General features: G+C 36.7%; 2 protein-coding genes and 1 pseudogene across 2 annotated transcripts; 1 reads left to right on the plus strand and 2 right to left on the minus strand.

Annotated features, from left to right (window-relative positions):
* Positions 1 to 4,296: 4,296 nt before the first annotated feature.
* LOC125476951 (uncharacterized serine-rich protein C215.13-like) lies at positions 4,297 to 5,541 on the plus strand. Its single transcript, XM_048583653.1, has one exon. It carries the CDS (start codon positions 4,433 to 4,435, stop codon positions 5,192 to 5,194), a length of 762 nt encoding a protein of 253 aa, XP_048439610.1. The 5' UTR covers positions 4,297 to 4,432; the 3' UTR covers positions 5,195 to 5,541.
* A 4,229-nt stretch (positions 5,542 to 9,770) lies between these two features.
* On the minus strand, positions 9,771 to 10,928 carry LOC103962410 (blue copper protein). Its single transcript, XM_009375112.3, has 2 exons — positions 10,700 to 10,928; positions 9,771 to 10,353 (listed from the first exon to the last, which is right to left on the minus strand). Exons 1-2 carry the CDS (start codon positions 10,857 to 10,859, stop codon positions 9,968 to 9,970), a joined length of 546 nt encoding a protein of 181 aa, XP_009373387.1. The 5' UTR covers positions 10,860 to 10,928; the 3' UTR covers positions 9,771 to 9,967.
* Positions 10,929 to 14,622: 3,694 nt separating this feature from the next.
* Positions 14,623 to 17,767, minus strand: LOC103962401 (annotated as a pseudogene).
* Positions 17,768 to 18,244: the final 477 nt, after the last annotated feature.

Raw genomic sequence — 18,244 nt, forward strand, 5'->3', positions numbered from 1 at the left:
TTCTTTATTACTATGTCTAGTTGTACTTAGAAACTATGTCAAAATGTCTTAAAATGTTACGTATTATTTATTTTATTGTAAGTAATTATAGAGAACTTCAAGAGAAATAAGGGTGAGTGACCAAAATTATAGGGAATTTCAAGGAAAATAAAGGATGAATGTCACAATTATAGGGGAATTTAAAATGAAATAAAGACTGAGTGGAGCAGTTATAGGGAATTTAAAAGGAAATAGTGGAGCAATTATTATAGGGAAGTTAAGGGAAAATAAAGGCTGAGTGGAGTAGTTATAGGGAATTGGAAGAGAACTAAAACTTTGCAAATAAAAAATGCTAGGTGGCGGAATCTCAATGGACAACAATTTAAAAAAAAAATAGAAAAGAGTTAGAGTTAGACTTTATCACGTAGGATTTGGAGAGAGAAACTCTCATTTTCTTCTTCTTTGAAACTAGAAGTCTCCTGCATTTTAGAAACAAACATGGATTTTGAAGGGAAAAAAAGGCCCTAGGCGCACCCCAACGCCGCCCTTACGCCAACCCCACAAAACAGAGGCTAAAACCCAGCCGCCCAGCCTTCAATGCCGCCTAGGCGCGTCCTGAGGCGAGTTTTTTTAAAACATTGCTTTCTACAAATCTACCGGCCTCGCCAACCATTCCAGAGCCAATAGGTGTGGTGGCACTGTTGTTCCTTAGGCAGCTTAGTCCGATTGGAGTCGTTGCATCCATGATTGGACTTCTGAGGTACTGGTATTCCAATTTACCTTACTCAACACAGTAAAGTTCAAGGTCCACAAATGCCACTAACTATGCTTTTGAAAGGGCATTCCGCTTGACGATGGATAGTTACCCAAGGACCATGACTTTCGAAGTAAATCAGAATATCTTACTGTTCGGAATTCTTTTACACGCGTCAATCCAGTTCTGTTACCAATTTGAAGTAGTGGAGATGTTTGGATTCAAGTGTGCGATAGTGTAGGTCATACCATTAAGATAATAATCATGATGGGCCATCATATCATGTGTGCACGAAGCCTGAAATGTTACTATTGGAACTAAATTCGCGCACCAGCGAGGTGATGGAGATGCATAAATCCGAATAACCTGTGAAAGATCAAACAACTGTGAGCAAGCCTAAGACCAAGGGTGTGCCGACCAAAGGCTTTTCGATGGTCAAGTTAGTAAGCAAGTATAAGACTCAAGCAGTGGGCAAGAAAATTAGAATGCGATGATTGCGTTACCAGAGACGAGCCCTAGAATGATGTATTTATACCAGTTGAGAGGGAGACCTTTTTAGTATAGAATCATGTATTAAGTCAAGAGAATCCCACATGATATCTAAGGGTATTTATTGCATCCTCTTAGGAGTGTGATTACTTGTGCCGCACACCAATTCCTAAATTGAAGGAACTCCAAGAATATATGAAACTTGGTTGATTCCATGTTCTATCAGGTTCTTGTATCTTGCAGAACAATTATGGTCAATCTCATCGAAGTTGCTCGAACTTTGCCTACTGCTCCAAAACATGATGATGGTGGCAATACACACCCACGTGAATAGAAAATTGGCACCCGACAAAAGCAAGTAGCCATTTGAAACTTGGAAATAGCAGCCAACTAGGTCCACAAACCATAGCCACTGCCAGTCTACCAGCACACTTCATTGCAGCCCACCTTTGCCCCAACCACTAGTCATCAGCCACCAGGCTCACATCTGGCCACTGTAATTTTTGAGGTAAAACTCTAATATTTCAAATTTAAATCCCTAATTGACAATCTAAAAAATTGGATTGATTATTGATTAGTTAAATTGTTGTTTGATTAGCTAGCTAAATTTTTGTTTAATATATATGATTATTGATTGTTGGTTGTTTAATTTGAGAGAGATGTATTTACTTTTACTGATAATGAGTTTGTTATGCGACATGAAGCATCGAGGCAACAATTGTAACTTGTTTGTATTGATAAATTATGAATGACGTTAATATTGTCTACCATCTAAAAATAATTTAGTTGTCTCTATTTTTTGTAACCTCGCACTCTTTTAAACTCCCCCTCGCTCCGCCGACAATCCCTGACTTCGCCACTGGTTGAGGGATCGATAAGGAAGAAAGTACAGCTGAGGAATACAATTATTTGATACAAGATGCTAGATATAAGTATCTTAATTATCATTCAGTTGGCCTTAGTGATTTTTATATTAGCCATGTGTCATGCATAATGATTTTTCTTTCTCTCATATTCTCTGTCATGAAGAATCTAAAATGATATCTACTGCCACTAGCATATTACAGTCTAATAACATATTGTTTGGGCCCAAAGTAATATTGTTGGGCCGAGTGTAGGTTTATGCTCGGCCTAAAGCTGTTTCAAATATACTATGGGCTGCTTGGTGATCCCAGGCCATTCAACAAGGATGGTCAAGTCCTATCGTAAGAATGAATAGTGCAGATAAACAAAAAAGGTTGAACGAGTCCTAGTGCAGTTTAGATTCTCGACCAACAATGAATATAGCTTCAAAAAGGGGGTGAGTTCAAAGTCCTAATAGGGGTAAGATTGGTCGAAGTAGAGTCGGAATAGAACAAGAAGTCCCAATCCATATATAATTTTGACTCGATCTCAAGGAGGATTTGGTGCTATAAATACAAGACATCATGCAACAATTGAAGGACCTCCAATTCAACACACAACTGCCCTGCGCAAAACCTCTTAAACATCTTGAGATTTTTTTATTTTCTTTTTTCCGCCGACACATCTTCAGTTTGGATAAACAGTACTGTAAAGGCAACCGGTGAACACCTTCAATTTGGATAAACAGCACTGCGTCGAGGCCGACTGGTTACCTATCCAAGTCTTGGTCGAGAAGGGTTTCCGGATCCTTATTGGCAGAGGTCATCTTATTAGTCTTCTCAGCGAGGTAAGGTGTTATGAGTTACGACATTCAGCATATTGAAAGCCAAGTGATTTTATGATTGGATACTCACAAGTGAGTTTCAGAGTTCGGCATTCTGACTGTCGAACCACATTCACAATCAAGACATACATCACCTTTGAATACTTGTATTCGTACAGTCTGGTGTCGATTCGACGTGCTTATACTCTAACGAATATAATCACTGTGACCGAATCCGGCGCCGATGATTTGTGAACTTCGCAGAACTAGTAGCCTTGTCTTTAGGCTTGAGAATCCAAAGGCTGAGATTTGTTCCTTCCTCGGTTGCAGTCGCAAGATAAAGAAGTCAGCAACGCGCTCAACGCAACATCAACAAATTTTACTCCTCGGTTGAGCTCGGCCGACGAGTTGGCACGCCCCGCATTCAACCGAATGACGTAGTTAGCTTATTAGTTACTCGGCATATGCACCACGTAGCTTTGTAATTTTTAGGGTCAACATATATATGTACTTATAAGTAAAAGATCTTAAATTTGAATCACATAACTTGAGGTTCATAACCTAATTATTATGACTAACTCATTGTTGTATTGGATAAAAATGGAGTAAGCTCAACCAAAGACAATTTTGCAATGCCAATGAGCGTAGTATGTTTTTAAAGGAAAAAAGATTTAAAATGCGAATAAAGTAGGGTTAATGATTTCAATCCAATTGATTCTTTAAGAGTCATATGATGATTAAGTTTTTCAACATATCGTAAGTTTGCCAAGTAATCAGACCTCCACCCTAGATGTCGGACTTAGACCTTGGGCCCCGACCTCTAATTTTGATCCTAAATTCAAAGTTCTAACATTTAATTTCATACAACAATTTAGCACGAACTTATAATTAAGTAAAGTAATTGATTGTATGAAGAGGTTGGGCCTAAACTTAGACCTACAGAGCAAATTCTATCCACCGTGGATTGTGAGTGATTAACACTAATTTATTCATATTTTAAAATCTTTATTTTCCTTTTGTTCACAATGAAAAAAATACTATACGGTACAAACATATGGTAGTACTATTTACACATTCACTTTTATTTCTCACACGTCCTTTTTAGTTTTTGATCGTCGGATCGAATGAATTAAAGAAGATAAATGATAAAAAAAAATTAACAAAAATGTGTAAGAAGTAAAATTAAACATGTAAATAACAGTATCCTAAATATAGAATAAGATTCGCGTTTTTCGTTTACCCTCTTGAAAGTGGGAAACATTTACCATAACTAGCACGGATAATGCTCCTACAGCAGAACACAATTACAAAATTAATTCAGAGGTTAAAAAAATGAAATTCTATTTTTGATAAAACAAAAAAACTAGAAAATTGAAGCAAAATATAAGAACACGTCGATCATTATTGCACATAAATTTTCGGCTAATAAAAGAAATTCGAATTAAGAATTTTACCAGAAAAAAACAAACGCGTTTGTAGGACTACCAATGTGGACGGCTGGGATTTCACCTGACCCATAATTTTTGCAAAAGCCTGGTCTTTCCATGCACGTTTGCGGTGGCGCATTCACCGTCAACCAACTTAACGCAAACCCCACTATATATACTCCTCCCTCCTGTCTTTCCCTCTCAACCCTGTCCTTGTCCAAATCACAAACCCTCCTGCTCCCTCTCTCTCTCCCACGCGCTCTCTACCTGCCTGTGTTTTCTCTCTCCCATACTGAACTCACAATGGCAAGCTCTTCATTCGCGTTGTTGATGGTGACAGTGGCTCTCCTTGCCACCTCCGCCTTCGCCGAGGATAAGGCTCAATCCCCCTCATCCTCTCCCTCTCAATCACCATCCTCCACTCCTCCCCCATCCTCCACTCAACCACCATTATCAACCCCAGCAGCCTCTGCCAAAACACCATCTGCCACCCCAGCAGCGACCCCATCCGTCACCCAAGCAGCTACCCCGTCCGCCTCCTCTAAGGCTCCCAAGTCGTCGGATGCATCCTCCTCTCCATCCTCCGCCCCCACCACGTCCACCACCTCCTCCTCCTCCTCCTCCTCCCCATCCTCCTCCCCATCCAGCTCTACATCATCCGACTCCTCCTCCCCATCCTCCTCCCCATCCAGCTCTACATCATCCGACTCTCCACCCTCCCCACCCGCCTCCAGCCCATCCACCTCCGACACCTCGGTTGCTCCCTCCGAGTCGACTACTTCTGCTGAGGCTCCCGCCCCATCTGGAGCCGCCGTGAACAGAGGCTTCGCTGCCGGATCCGTGGCCGCCGTCGTCATTGCGGCGTCGATCTTGGCCTAAATGTGCTTTGAGGACAAGGTCTTTTTCTGCTGTTGGGTCACCGAAAGAGAGATTCGGCGGGCGGATCTTGAGTTTCGTATATTAGCGGGTAGAGCTTAACTACTATTTTGGTTTTATAGTTGTTATAGAGTGGGTTATTATTGGTGATGGAGATATTATTTGAACGGTGTTGATTTGATCGGACGGGGGTTCTGCGACTGATGGTTTAATCCATCGGCCTTAATTATTAATTATAATTATTATTATTACTTGATCATTCCCGCTGCTGATGATGATCACTATGGAAATTCTTTTGTTATGATCTAATGATATATATCATTAATTATATCTAATTCGTTGAGTTTAATGTCTTTGATTTAAGCATGAAAAATGCCAAGGAGACTTTTATATAGTATTTACATTAATTATTGTGCTTATATTATAAAATAATATGCTAAAAATATAAGTTGACAAATAATTTATGAACAATTTCATTTTTTAAAGGGTCTTTTTTTTTTTTTTTTGTATAAAAGAGAAAATTGGACTCTTTAACTCATTGGATAACTCTAGAGGATGAGAATTGAGTAATGCTAAGAAGAAAATATTTGAAGATAAAATTTTATAACTAAATGATATGGAGGGTTATGATTAGATTATTACTTAAGCATTGTAAACATGTTCATTTTCAATTGGTGATATATTATTTAATTTGTAAATTTTATTTACAAAGTTTGTCTTCCTAATATTACTCTGAGAAGTATAATAGATTGCTTCGTTTGAATAATTAAACAATGTGGGTAAAGATTTTAAAAGCGTTTGTTTATCATTTACTTATTAAACGAAAAGAATCATCTTCGGATTCTTCTATCTAATTTGGGATATGGACTGTTAAAATTTGATTTAACCGCTACAAACAGAATGCCATTTTAAAAGTGATAATAACTGTAACTGTTAGATCAAATTTCAATAATCCAAATTCTATAATAGATGGATTAGGTGGAAAGAGATTCCCTTATTAATTTTCTTGAATTGATTTGGTTTTTGTCGTTTGGTGAAGAAAAGGTAGAGCAACGGTCTCGAAAGCCACGTGGTTTGCGACAAACTGACATGCAGAAAGCAACCCATTAGCTTTGGTGCCGTTTGGTACGTGGGACGGGACGGAACAGAGTGGGGTGAGGCGTTCCGTCCCACATTTGGTGCGCCTAAAACGGGTGGAACGAGCTGTTCCACGGGACGAGTTTTGGGTGAATTTTCGTTCCACCTCACCCCCTGGAACGACTTGTTCCACTTCCGTGGAACACAAAATTATAACCTCTCTGTCTCCTTCTTCCTCCTTGTTTCCATCCGAGGGCATCTTTGCTCCCGCTCCGTTCTGTTCCGTCCTGTCCCGTCCCGTCCCATCCCATTCCATTCTGTCCCGTCCCGTCTGCATATAAACGATACCTTTGAGAACAGAGTAGCTAGGTTATGCTGGTTTAGTATTATTAAATTTGTTAGGCCCTTTGGATTTTATAAAAGAAAACTAATGAAAAATGTTTGAAAACTGAGTTTTAATGATAAGAATAAAACAAAGGGTAAAGTGAATAGTACCAGGATTGGTGTTTTAGTGAAAAAATGTGGTTTTTCGTTAAAGTAAACAATACTGTGGGCTTTTCGTTAAAACTCCCCTTTATAAATTTGAACAGGTTACTCAAAAGATGAATAAGAGTTTTTACTTAAAATAATTTGTAGCTGATTCAAAGAATTTTTTTGTTTATGATTGAATCTGTGTGTTCATATCACAAATCATTCTATAAAAACAAATGAATGAAATTGGTAAAAATATTACAAACAATCTATATATTTGCTACAATAGATTGAGTAAATGATCTAACTTTTAGTTTATTTTTTACAAAAATAATCTTTACAAAGTGATTCATAATATAAATAATTATGACCATAAACACGAAACTCTGTAATGTGATTTGATGACGGTTTTGCTTAAAAATGTGCAATTATATTCCTCTAGTTTAGGATAGGGCTGGGCATGGGCTGGGTCCAATTTTGAAGGGACCGGACCGGACCTAGGTTCAAAAAGAACAGGGCGGGCCGGGCCGGGGATTACATTTTCTAATATAAGAGAACCGGACATTACCCAGCCCGGTTGAAACGGGCCGATTCAAGCCGGGTCCACGGGTCCTGTTGTGTTGGATTGGTGTTGACCCTGAAGCTAGGTTTCATCATCATTCATTTTCTTCTTCATTGACGCCGACCATGGAAGGTAGGCTTCCAATTTCAAATTCTGCAACCAAGGTTGCTGTCCTCTTGCTACTCTTTCCGTAGCATGCATGTTAAGCTTAGATAATCAAACTCCACAATCACCGTTCTAAAGCCTTCCTCTACACACACCAGCATCGAATCTTTCGACAGGGCTGAGAAATTCCTCATCTGGATCGACATCAGCGGGCTCTCCGACGCCGTTTTGAACTCGATCTGAGTGGTTCTCGGGTTTGGGCTTCGTCGAAAACCAATTTCGTGGTCTTGCCGTCGACATCTTAGAGAGCCTCTCTCTCCTCTCTCTCTTTCTCTGACCTTGCGAATTCCGGTGACCTCTTTTCTCTCTTCTTTCTCAAGGGAAGCTTCCATGAATTGCTCCCTGCCCCATCCCATCATCAACGAACGAAGTCTACGAAGTCTCGTGGGCTCGGGTAGGCTCGGGAAATCCCAAAAGAACAAAAACCCAGCTCCAAAAATCAAATAAAAACAGACCCAGATGACCATTTCAATCAAATCACAACCAAAAAACAAGCAAGATCCATGTGAAAATCGCAGCAAATGAAAGGAAGCAGAAGAAAATATTTACCTTGCTGGGTACACGAGTTGTTCGACTTCGTTGTTCGTCGGAGAGAGAGAAACTGATTTTCTTTTATTATTCATTCTAGAAACGGGCCGGGCCGGGGGCCCGTCCACTTCTATTTCAAGATCCGCCCCGCCCCGCTAATATGGTATACCCGAACCGCCCCGCCCCGTTTTGTGTTTAGAAATTTTGGACCCGGCCCTTACCCGCCCTAAACAACGGGTACCCGCCCCTACCCGCGGGTCCAGGATCCGTTTGCCCAACCCTAGTTTAGGAGAAAAACCTTAGTAGTGTACGCTCCTCTCACAATGTTGCGTTGGTCTTACTCGGTATGAAAGTTAAACAAGTGCATGAAATTTGTATTTTGATAGCATTTTACATTATGTTATATTTTATGGGTGAAAAATGACAATGAGTGAGATAATAAGACATTTGGAACAAGTCCAAAACTGTTAATATTGTTATTTTACTATATAAACGTCATAATCGACATTATTATCTCATTATTATAATTTAAATATCACCTCTTGAACTCAGTTAGTATTTTGGTTTGGAGGTAATACTCTACATTTGTAAGTAAGAGGTTTTAGGTTCAAGTCTTATAAATATTTATACTAATTTATTCTCTCCCATAAAAATATGTCATTGTTTGAAACAAAAAAACCATCTCTGGATAATTCATTCAATTTGATGAGGATTGTTTAATCATCCATCTAAATTAATAAATTAATTAACAATTCAATTGTAAGGATGCTACTTATTATTACAACCGTACTGTCAATTTGTTTGACACACACTGATCACTAAACTATTTTTGAATTAAATAATTATTTTCAAATGTCATATATATTTAGGTAATGATAAAAAAAATGATTGATTTTGACTATGACGTTTGTACGATAAAACAATGTCACGTTAGGCCGGGAAGAAACACTTTCGTTCTTGGCGGAGGAGGAAAGTATTATTCATATGGAAATGAGCTTGTGGAATAAGCCCAAGCGTATGGTGTTCCAATTTGTAGCCTTAAGATGTATTTAATGAACTTGTTTTAATATCAAGTGGAGGACAGACAACTGCTTATCAATAGGAAGACGTTCTTCTTTACAGATAAATTACAATTCGAAACATGCATATAAACATTCATTTGGTAATTTTAATTAGTTAAGTGATGAGATGTCTGAGATTGTGGTTTGCATGTTACAATTCTAATAGAAAATGTAGGATATTAACACATATAACTTATCCCTTCTAATTTTCCAAAAATATAAAATTCCTTGGTACATACTTTCATTTCTTACTTTGACATAACTTGAATTTTATTAGTCTACTTTCATTTCATAATTTGGTTTATTAGTTTGTGCATCCATTGGGCTTCAGTTCAGCTTGTGTGTCACATTTGGGCTCCGACCAATTTGGCCTTGTTTCCAATGGTGGCCCAGCTCGTTGCCTCCGTCATTTTTCTTTTATTTTCTCTTTACAACATCATATTTCAAAGAATTCAAAAGTTTTCAATTTGAACTTTTTATTCACTCATGTAATTATTAATAATTTTCTTTCGGTAAATGAAGTTTGTTGAATTACTCCAATGTTATTTTTCTTTTTTAAATTTTCATATTTTTAATATTTTTAATAGCGAATTTCGATTAACTACCAAAATAAAATCAGGAATAAAATTCATTATCGCTTACGTTTGGAATGTTTACTTGCATTATATTACATTAAAGGGATTGTTGAGTGAGATGGGTTAGGGAATCATGGCCCTTCAAAAGCAAAGTGCATAATATGTATGAACCCTCAATTATACTACATAAATGTATCATGGACCCTAAAAAGTTATAAAATTGGACTAAATCATAACATAAGAAACTCAGAGTACTTAAAATTAAACAAGAAGAAATAAAATAGCACTGCCTCTATCCTGGCACTTAGAGTGATATCATCTCACCAACCTGCCAAACTTAAGAAAGAAGGAACATACAAAAACCAACCAAACTAATGACACTCCACAAAGCCACAACAAGAGAGCTAGAGTGGCTAATCCCAACACCAGTTGTTGAGGATGTGGTACTTGCAGGGGTTGTAACTGTAGAGTTACCGCCGGAACCACCGGATGCTGAATTACTGGATGGTGCTGCGGTTGATCCTGACCCTACAGTCACAGAAAGCTTCATCCCCATACCACAATGCCCAATCGTAGCGCAAATGTAGTTATGAGTCCCGGCAGTCTTGAGGGTGATGGTGGTGGCTCCGCTGCTATCACTTGTAATTGAATTTCCCAAAGTGCATGTTTTGTAGTCACTAGCAGTCACTTCATCCACCGTGTGCCCACTTCCATAGTTGAAAACTACCAGGTAACAAAAATTTAGGAAAAATATACACAATTAGCTAAAACATAACCAAAGTGGGGGTGCTTTTGTTTTCACTAGATATCTGATGTGTTATTAGACCATAATTTTCACACCTACATAATTCTCAAACCACACTATAAAAAAAAAAAAAAATATTTCTGATCAACAATCTAGATTGAAATCTTCTACGAAATTCTCAAACTGTACTCATTAAACAAGAGCTCCTCTAATAACTTTCAAATGACAGATCAAAACAAGAATTTATCTTACAATCTGATAACATGAACATTTATTTTGAAGCATGTGCATGATAGTATAATTAAAGGGGAATAGGATTTTTACCTAGGCTGTCACCAACTTTAAAGGTCTTGCCACTAGTCCAAGTGGTATAATCCACACCACTAGCCCACCCAGAGGAGTCTCCAACGGTGTAGACAGTGGCTAAGCAGCTTGGCACCATGACCATGGCAACAACTAGGGCTAAACCCCCAATTCTGGCCATTTTTTATGAGCTAGCCCAGCTACGACCAGAGAGAGAGAGGGAGAGAGAGAGAGAGGCCCTTTGTGATGATAATTCTATAGAGTGGAACTCACTTATATAATGGCATGAAGGGGGCTGGAGTAAGTAGGGTTTGGTCGACTTAATTGAAATGCAGCATGTTCTCTCTAGGAACTCATTGCAGGATGACTTTAGTTATGACTTCATACCTAATGCTTTTCTTTTTATTTCTTTTTGTATTGTTAATCTCCTAACTTTCAGAAAGAAAAAAAAAAAAGCAAAAAAATGTGATGAGTAATAAGGCTATCATCATCTAGGTTTGTTATGATAAATAATGTTCTAACTTCTATCTTTCTTTTTTTTTTTTTTTTTTTTTTTTTTTTGCAAACCCAATTCTAAGCACCAAAGTGGACTAATTAAATTAAAAGCAATGTGATCGAAGGGGTGGTATACTTTTAATTTATTATATGGCTTTGTTGGTAGACCTTTCATCATCTCTTTGATGATGGATTGCGAATTAAGAAAGGATTAACATGTTAAGGTCATAAGAGTTATGATTAATGCCAAATAGAATCCAATCTCCAAAGATAAGCATATTTAGACACAAAATATTTGAAAGATGATCCACATTTGAAAATTTGTAGTCTTATTGGAGAAAAAACAAAGGGGAGAATTTGGATACGGTCTCTAGTTATGAATATTTTTTTAATTGAAACCGTGTTGGTTTTCAATTTTTGATCGAAGTCCCTGAAATTAATGTGATAATTTATTTCTATGTACCCATATAAATAAATAAATAAAAGATATTAGGCTTAATAACATTAGTAAATTTCTTTGATTAAACTTGACATGGATACATTCTCAAATCAAAGAAAAAAGAATGTACCCATATAAGTTTAAAAATGGATTAGAAAAAAATTGAATAGATTTTATACAAAAAAAAAAAAAAGGGGTACATTTTACATATAACAAATTGGTATATTTAAGAATAAGTACATTTTAAGATTAAAAATTTGAAAAAATTACATGAATGGGTACATATAAGGTTAAAAAATTGAAAACATTTTTTAAAAAAGCTAATGGGTACAAACTTATTCTATTTTATTTATTTATTTTGGAAATGTTTTGAATTGAAAATTAGTTAGGAATTTAATAAAGGTGTGAGTATTAAAATTCTAAATCAATTATTAATTTTTATTTAAAAAAAAAATTATGTAACTAACATATAAATTCATTATTACATTAATGCTAGGGACTTTGATCAAATCTTAAAAACTAATAAGGTTTCAGTCAATGAACATTAGTAACTACAGACCGGATACTAATTTTTCCAAAAAAAATTGTATTACACACTAAGCATAATAAGGGTTATCTCATTTTTCCAAAGCGTAATAAAGGTTAACTGAACGTGAGGTTGTATTACATACATATATGGAAACTTGTTGTTACTCCAAATTAGTCAGCTTGCATTCAACAAAGAAATATAGGAGAAAAATAACATTAAAAATGAGTGCATAATGACTTTTTAAGAGCCAATAACATTTTCCTAATAGAAATGTGAGCTTTATTCGTTGAGCATTGACATAACACTAAAATGAAACAAGGTGGAGGTGATTTCACTTTCATGACCTAGAACGCTAAAGGGCAAGGGAGAGCCGAACCTTTGATTGGCAAGGACACATACAAAATTCTCGACTTCGAGAGATTTGAGATTGTATAATTAACTTAGTGCAATAAGACAAATTTCATTGAGATGAATCAAAGTTCTTACAGATTGTCTGCAATGGACAAAATTACAAACGTTCAAGGACAAAAGTAAGATGGAAATAAGTTTAGAATCGAAGCTAGAAAATCCCATGAAGTTCAGGGATCAAATTTGCAATTAACCCTAGTTCAAATATAAAGAAAAAAATTTGTCAAAGTGGGTTAATTGTTAATTAGCATGAATAGAAAGTAAACCTTAATAATATTAAAGTTAGTTCTGGTTAATATTATTATTCTTGTCCAACTACAAACATAGGTCAAAGTGGGTTTGATATGTCGGAGATGGGAAGTCACATTCTATGAGCAAAACGGTTCACCTAACAAGTTACTAGAAGCCATCATGGGCATATATATTTTCTGTTCATGCATGAGATGAGTCATGACCCAAATAAAACATCTGGGTCCATCTCACCACGTACCAAACTTTTTCAGATGTAAAAATTGGGGTTTGGTTATTTTGGTTGGGATGTGATATCTACATATTTTATTTTATTTCTTACAAATCTTTTTAATTTTCGGCTGTCGGATCAGATGAATTGAAGAAAATCAACGGATTGAAATTATCAAGGGATGTGAGAAGTAAAATGAAGTGTGTGAATAACACACCTCTTTTGGTTTTGGTAATGGTTGTTTGAGGTCATTTGGTTCCACCAACTACCTGTGAAAGGAAATCTGGCTAGTACGCTCAATTGCTTAGGGAACAAAATTATGACACTAATCAAGTTTTGAGAGTTAAAAACGCAAAGAATTAGGATTAAGATAGATCAACTATTCGATTCTGTCAACATAATGTAATTGGAAGGAAAAAAATTTATGAATACATTGTTCCAAGCCACAAAAGACATTTGAGCTTACCTACGTACGAGTTTTGGTGATTAGTGGCTCTACGTATTCGTAGATTTACTTTTAAATCTTATACTCGATGTCGATGAAAGATTGAGTCTTGGGATTTTTCTCAAACTTGCAGAGCAAAAACTTTAAATTTTCGTCAGAGTTATTGAGAATTGGTGCACTTGTAATATTGGCGAAGCCTTTTATTGTTTCTAGAGTTGTACTTTAAACCACAACTAGTTAATTAGAAAAAGATAGTATATGCAGTCCCGTAGGGATAGTTGCACATATCAACTCTTTTATGAATAATGTATTTACACGGTAATAATTCATAATCAGAATTGTTTAGTTTCTTAATCATCATTTTTTAAAAACATATTCAATTGTAGATCGCTTGATCATCCAAATATGTCCAATAAATAAATGGTTTATCATAAAAATCTTACTTGGTGCCTACACTATGAATTTATTTCATACATTGAATAACCAAACGATCTCCATTTCAAATAATTTTTTGTAGGAGTAATCTTTAAATAAAAATTAAGAAATTGAACGGTTTTCATTATCAAATTTGTATCATAAATAAAATTACTTTATTCACAAGAGATAGAGATGTATCCACTCCATGAGGTGGATGCAAGGAATATCTATTTACACTTTCAGCATGCTGTAAGAAATAGACTAGAAGTGGACAAGTTCCAAAACAAATCCAGAAAAATCTCCAATGCAATAATGCATGTGCCTAATCCTTTGGTAAAATCTCAACGTCAAAAGCATTCAGTCCTTTTTCTGGTTGTGTTTTTCTTTTCAATTGAAGACACATTATTCACTCTAATACTGTAGGGAAAGATTACAAAGTTTCTTTTTATAGGTTAGTGGTTCTTTGGGCGTTCATCGGCATGAGTCGAGTGATACTTATTTTCCAATATCGACAGTGTCAAGTTTGTAGTTCCTTGTGTCATAAATTTGAAAAACGAAAACAATAGAAACTTGATTAGGTTACCATTTATTTCTTTAAAATGAAGACTATATGTCACATGTATAAGAAATAAAGATCTCAAAAATGAATGTTTAACCTAAAGTTTTGGACTATTAGGTGACAAGATACATATCAAGACACTAAAACGTTTTATAGTAAAAATAGCTCAATCTATCCAAACTTGTAGCTTGCGTACATAAGCAGCCTCTAGCCTTCCAGCAACCTTGTCCAAGTACTAGAGCGACGGAATCCACCCAAGGACGGTGAAAATCTCAGCGAGCCAAATTCAGAAATTTCACCGTGCCAGCCAAATTCAGTTTGTATCATTGACATTTGACAACTGTGTTTGCTTCCTCGACACTAGAATTCAATTCAGTAGATTTATCACCCAACTCTGAACTTTCTGTTTTTGGTACTTTAACAAATTGTTTACCGCGTGCCACACAAATTCGTCTTCCCATAAGCAGCTGCAGGAAAAGAAGTTTCCAAGGGGAAAATTACCTTCCCGTGGGAAGCAGAAAGAGCTGCCTCAGCCTCGGTCTTGGTTTTGAAGCCCACAAATCCATATCCCGTGGACCTTCGCGGGTTATTTTGGAATACAAATTCCGCTCTAACAACATTATAATCCTCTGAATCGAAGAGCTCCTTGAGATCTTTAGACCTTGCTTCATACGGCAAATTTTCCACATACAAATTGTAAGTTATTGGCTTGGGTTGCGAAGAAGGGGGAGGAATCTCCGTCTTTTTCGGCCTGGCATAAGCCATCTTTATGACACGACCCTCCATTTCCTATAAGGCATTCCAAAATACGCGAAATCATTTACTAGACAATATGGGAAGGAAGCTGCATAAGCATACATATAGTGGCTCAAAATATACAGGAAAAAGCCAACGTATCAACTTGGAAAAAATTACTAGTTAACCCAAATGTTACATTGAAGAACTTCAAAACAAGACACTTAACCCTTTAAACTATACTCTGTATGTTTGGTCCTTTAACATTACCGAAGGGAGTACTCACTCAGTGGCATATGGAAAACTTATTCAAGGGAATAGAAATTATGATCTCATTCTCAAATATTGAGAAAACGGTGGCAGCGCTACCTCCATTGACTTCTTCCCTCTCCCTTTCCCTAAAACATCTTCTAGTCTTCACCACCCTATCACTCCATTCAAACATATATCTCTTCTCATCTCCTTAAACCTTCATGTTAAATCCTCTCTTGCTTTCTCCTGTTTTCAAAATTTGCCACTTTGTGACTCTCCTACAACCAAAAAGTCTCGGTACAAGAAGAGGAACAAACCCAGTGGATGAGGAAACCTTCACAACCTCCACAACTAGTAAGAACTATAATGTGCACAGTAGAAGTACAGTATACCATAGTTCCAGCTCAATCCCTTGTTATTTGATGTTGGAGTGGCTCTGCAGGTTGAACACAAATTGACCAATGGAAGAGGTGGAAGAAGGTAAAGAAGTAAGTGTGTGATAGGGTATGATGCTAAATAATGACACCATGAGAAAGGATGAGGGCGTATAGATGTCTTGGCATGAACTGATGACGATGATGATGGAGTTAACTGGTTCTAGAGGTGTCGGACGCCTCTAAGAGATTGTCATTTATGCTCTCTCGGTGACTGAATGCATGACTTTTATCATCTACAAATGAAGAGATGAAACAGTAGACCTCCCTTCTAGGAATAAGGTAACAAATTAGGCCCTTAAACTAGTACTCATGTGCCACCTCCAATCAGATGAATAATTGCATTCCCAGATAAAGGGCCTAATACGGAACAGAGGTTAAACTTAAAGTTGAAGGGATACTAGTGAATTTTAGCAATAAATTCAGCTCCAAAGCACATGCACAGGAAAAGTGCACACAAATATACATGAAACAAAGAACTAAAATTCTTTTCTTATATTTTTAGACAGCAACGAATTTCCAATACGAACAAAACAAACACAAAACAGTATTCAAGTAGAAAAGTAGAACGCTACCTCTCATACAGCAAAAAATTATAAGGGCTTGTTTGGTATCCTATTTGAAATTTTTTATAATTTCTCAAAACATTTGTTAAGAATTTTTCTTAAAAATAATTTTCTTTAAAACTAAAAAATTTGTTTAGTATGCGATTTAAAAATTTTAAATTTTACAACTCAAACTGAACAAAGAGATCCAAAAAGATGGGGTCAAGAGAGAAAGAGGAGAGATGAGGAAAGAAAGTAAGAGACGATTGGAGGGAAGAGAAAGAAGTGAGAGGATCGGAGGAGATAGAGAGGAAGAGGAGTGAGAGAAAGAATCGAGAGAATAAAGAGAGCAACTTGGAAGAGAGACGAAAAAAGTTAAAAAAAAAAAAGGAGAGAGAAGGGGGAGAGAGAAAGAAGAAAAGAGAGATATATTTGGAGTGAGGGAATGAGAGAGAAAAAAAAGAAAGGAATAAATTTTAAGTTTAAAAGCTTTAAAAACTTATTTTGTATGTTTTTAGACAATAAACTATTTTTGAATTAATCTTGGATTCAATTTTTTAAAATAGTCATACCACACAAGTTTTTAAAACTTAAAACTTGAAAATTATTTTTGAGTTTAGAAGATTAGATTCAAGTAGAGTACCAAATATGCTCTAAAATTCCCAAATTTTATTTCACTTTCCCAACTAGTAGTCTTTCTACTGGACCAAGCATAAAATTAAACTTACAACAACACAAGCATTCACATAAGATAACAGAACCCGATATGCTTACAGACGATTCGAGATTATCCAGAGCCGTACGACCGCCAAACCCATGTTCCTGGTCTTGTCATACATGGCAAGCTTACACCACCACAAAAAACAAAAAGAAAAAAAAAAGAAAAAAAAAAAGACAAGAACAATCAAAACCCATCAAATAAAACCACAAATTATTAATACCCAACAAAAATAATTCTCCTTCAAACCGAAGAAAAATTACAACCTCAACGTCGACGACGGCGCCGTACTTCTCGAACACAGTACGGATGTCTTCTGGGGTGCAATGCCAAGGAGCATTCTGGGCAAGCAGTCTTCTGTCGGAGAACTCTAGGGGCTCCGCCTCGAGGACTGGGGTTTCTTCGAGAGCTTGGTCTTGGGCGGGGGCAGAGAATTGAAGGACGAAATTCCCGAGCTTTTTGGCCCTGAAGCGGGAGGAACGAGAGTGGGTTTGAGAGAGAGAGAGAGAGAGAGAGGGAGGAAAGAGAGGTGGAGAGAGAAAGAGTGGTCGGAGTGTGCTTGGAGAGGCGTTGTGGGCTTTGGAGAGAGAGAGGGGAGGTGTGAGAGGGAGGAGTCGTTCAGCGGGGAAAGAGAGATGACGAAGTAAAGCCATTGCTGTTAAGCTTTGTCGTCTGTAGTCTGAGGTTTCAAGTAGGGGGTGGGAGTCTGAAGTTTCAAGTGGGTGTCGAATGAAACGTCAAATTCAAAACATCACATTTAAATTTGATGACTAATTTGGTAATTTGATGTATTGTCAATATTTTCTTTTCATCGATATGCCAAAATTTATTGTTTCACTTATGTTTTTTTAAAACAAAAATAATAAAAGTTGGGTTGTTGTTTGTTTAAAAATAATAAAATAATACTTAAATATACTAGCATTTAAGGTAAGGCAAGTGGAATTGGAATTAGGGATGGCAACGGTTCGGTTTGGGGACGAAATGGCTATATCCATCCCATAACCATGAAAATTAACCATATCCATAACCGTAAATTAACCATCGGGGATTATCCATAACCATATCCACCGAGTAACGGATTTTCAATCGATTATCGGTTATATCCATCTTCGTCAAATAACAGAAAAACA

The sequence above is a fragment of a genome, unplaced genomic scaffold, assembly GCF_019419815.1.
Source record: "Pyrus x bretschneideri cultivar Hongxiangsu unplaced genomic scaffold, Pyrus_bretschneideri_v1 Contig2, whole genome shotgun sequence".
Lineage (NCBI taxonomy): Eukaryota > Viridiplantae > Streptophyta > Magnoliopsida > Rosales > Rosaceae > Pyrus > Pyrus x bretschneideri.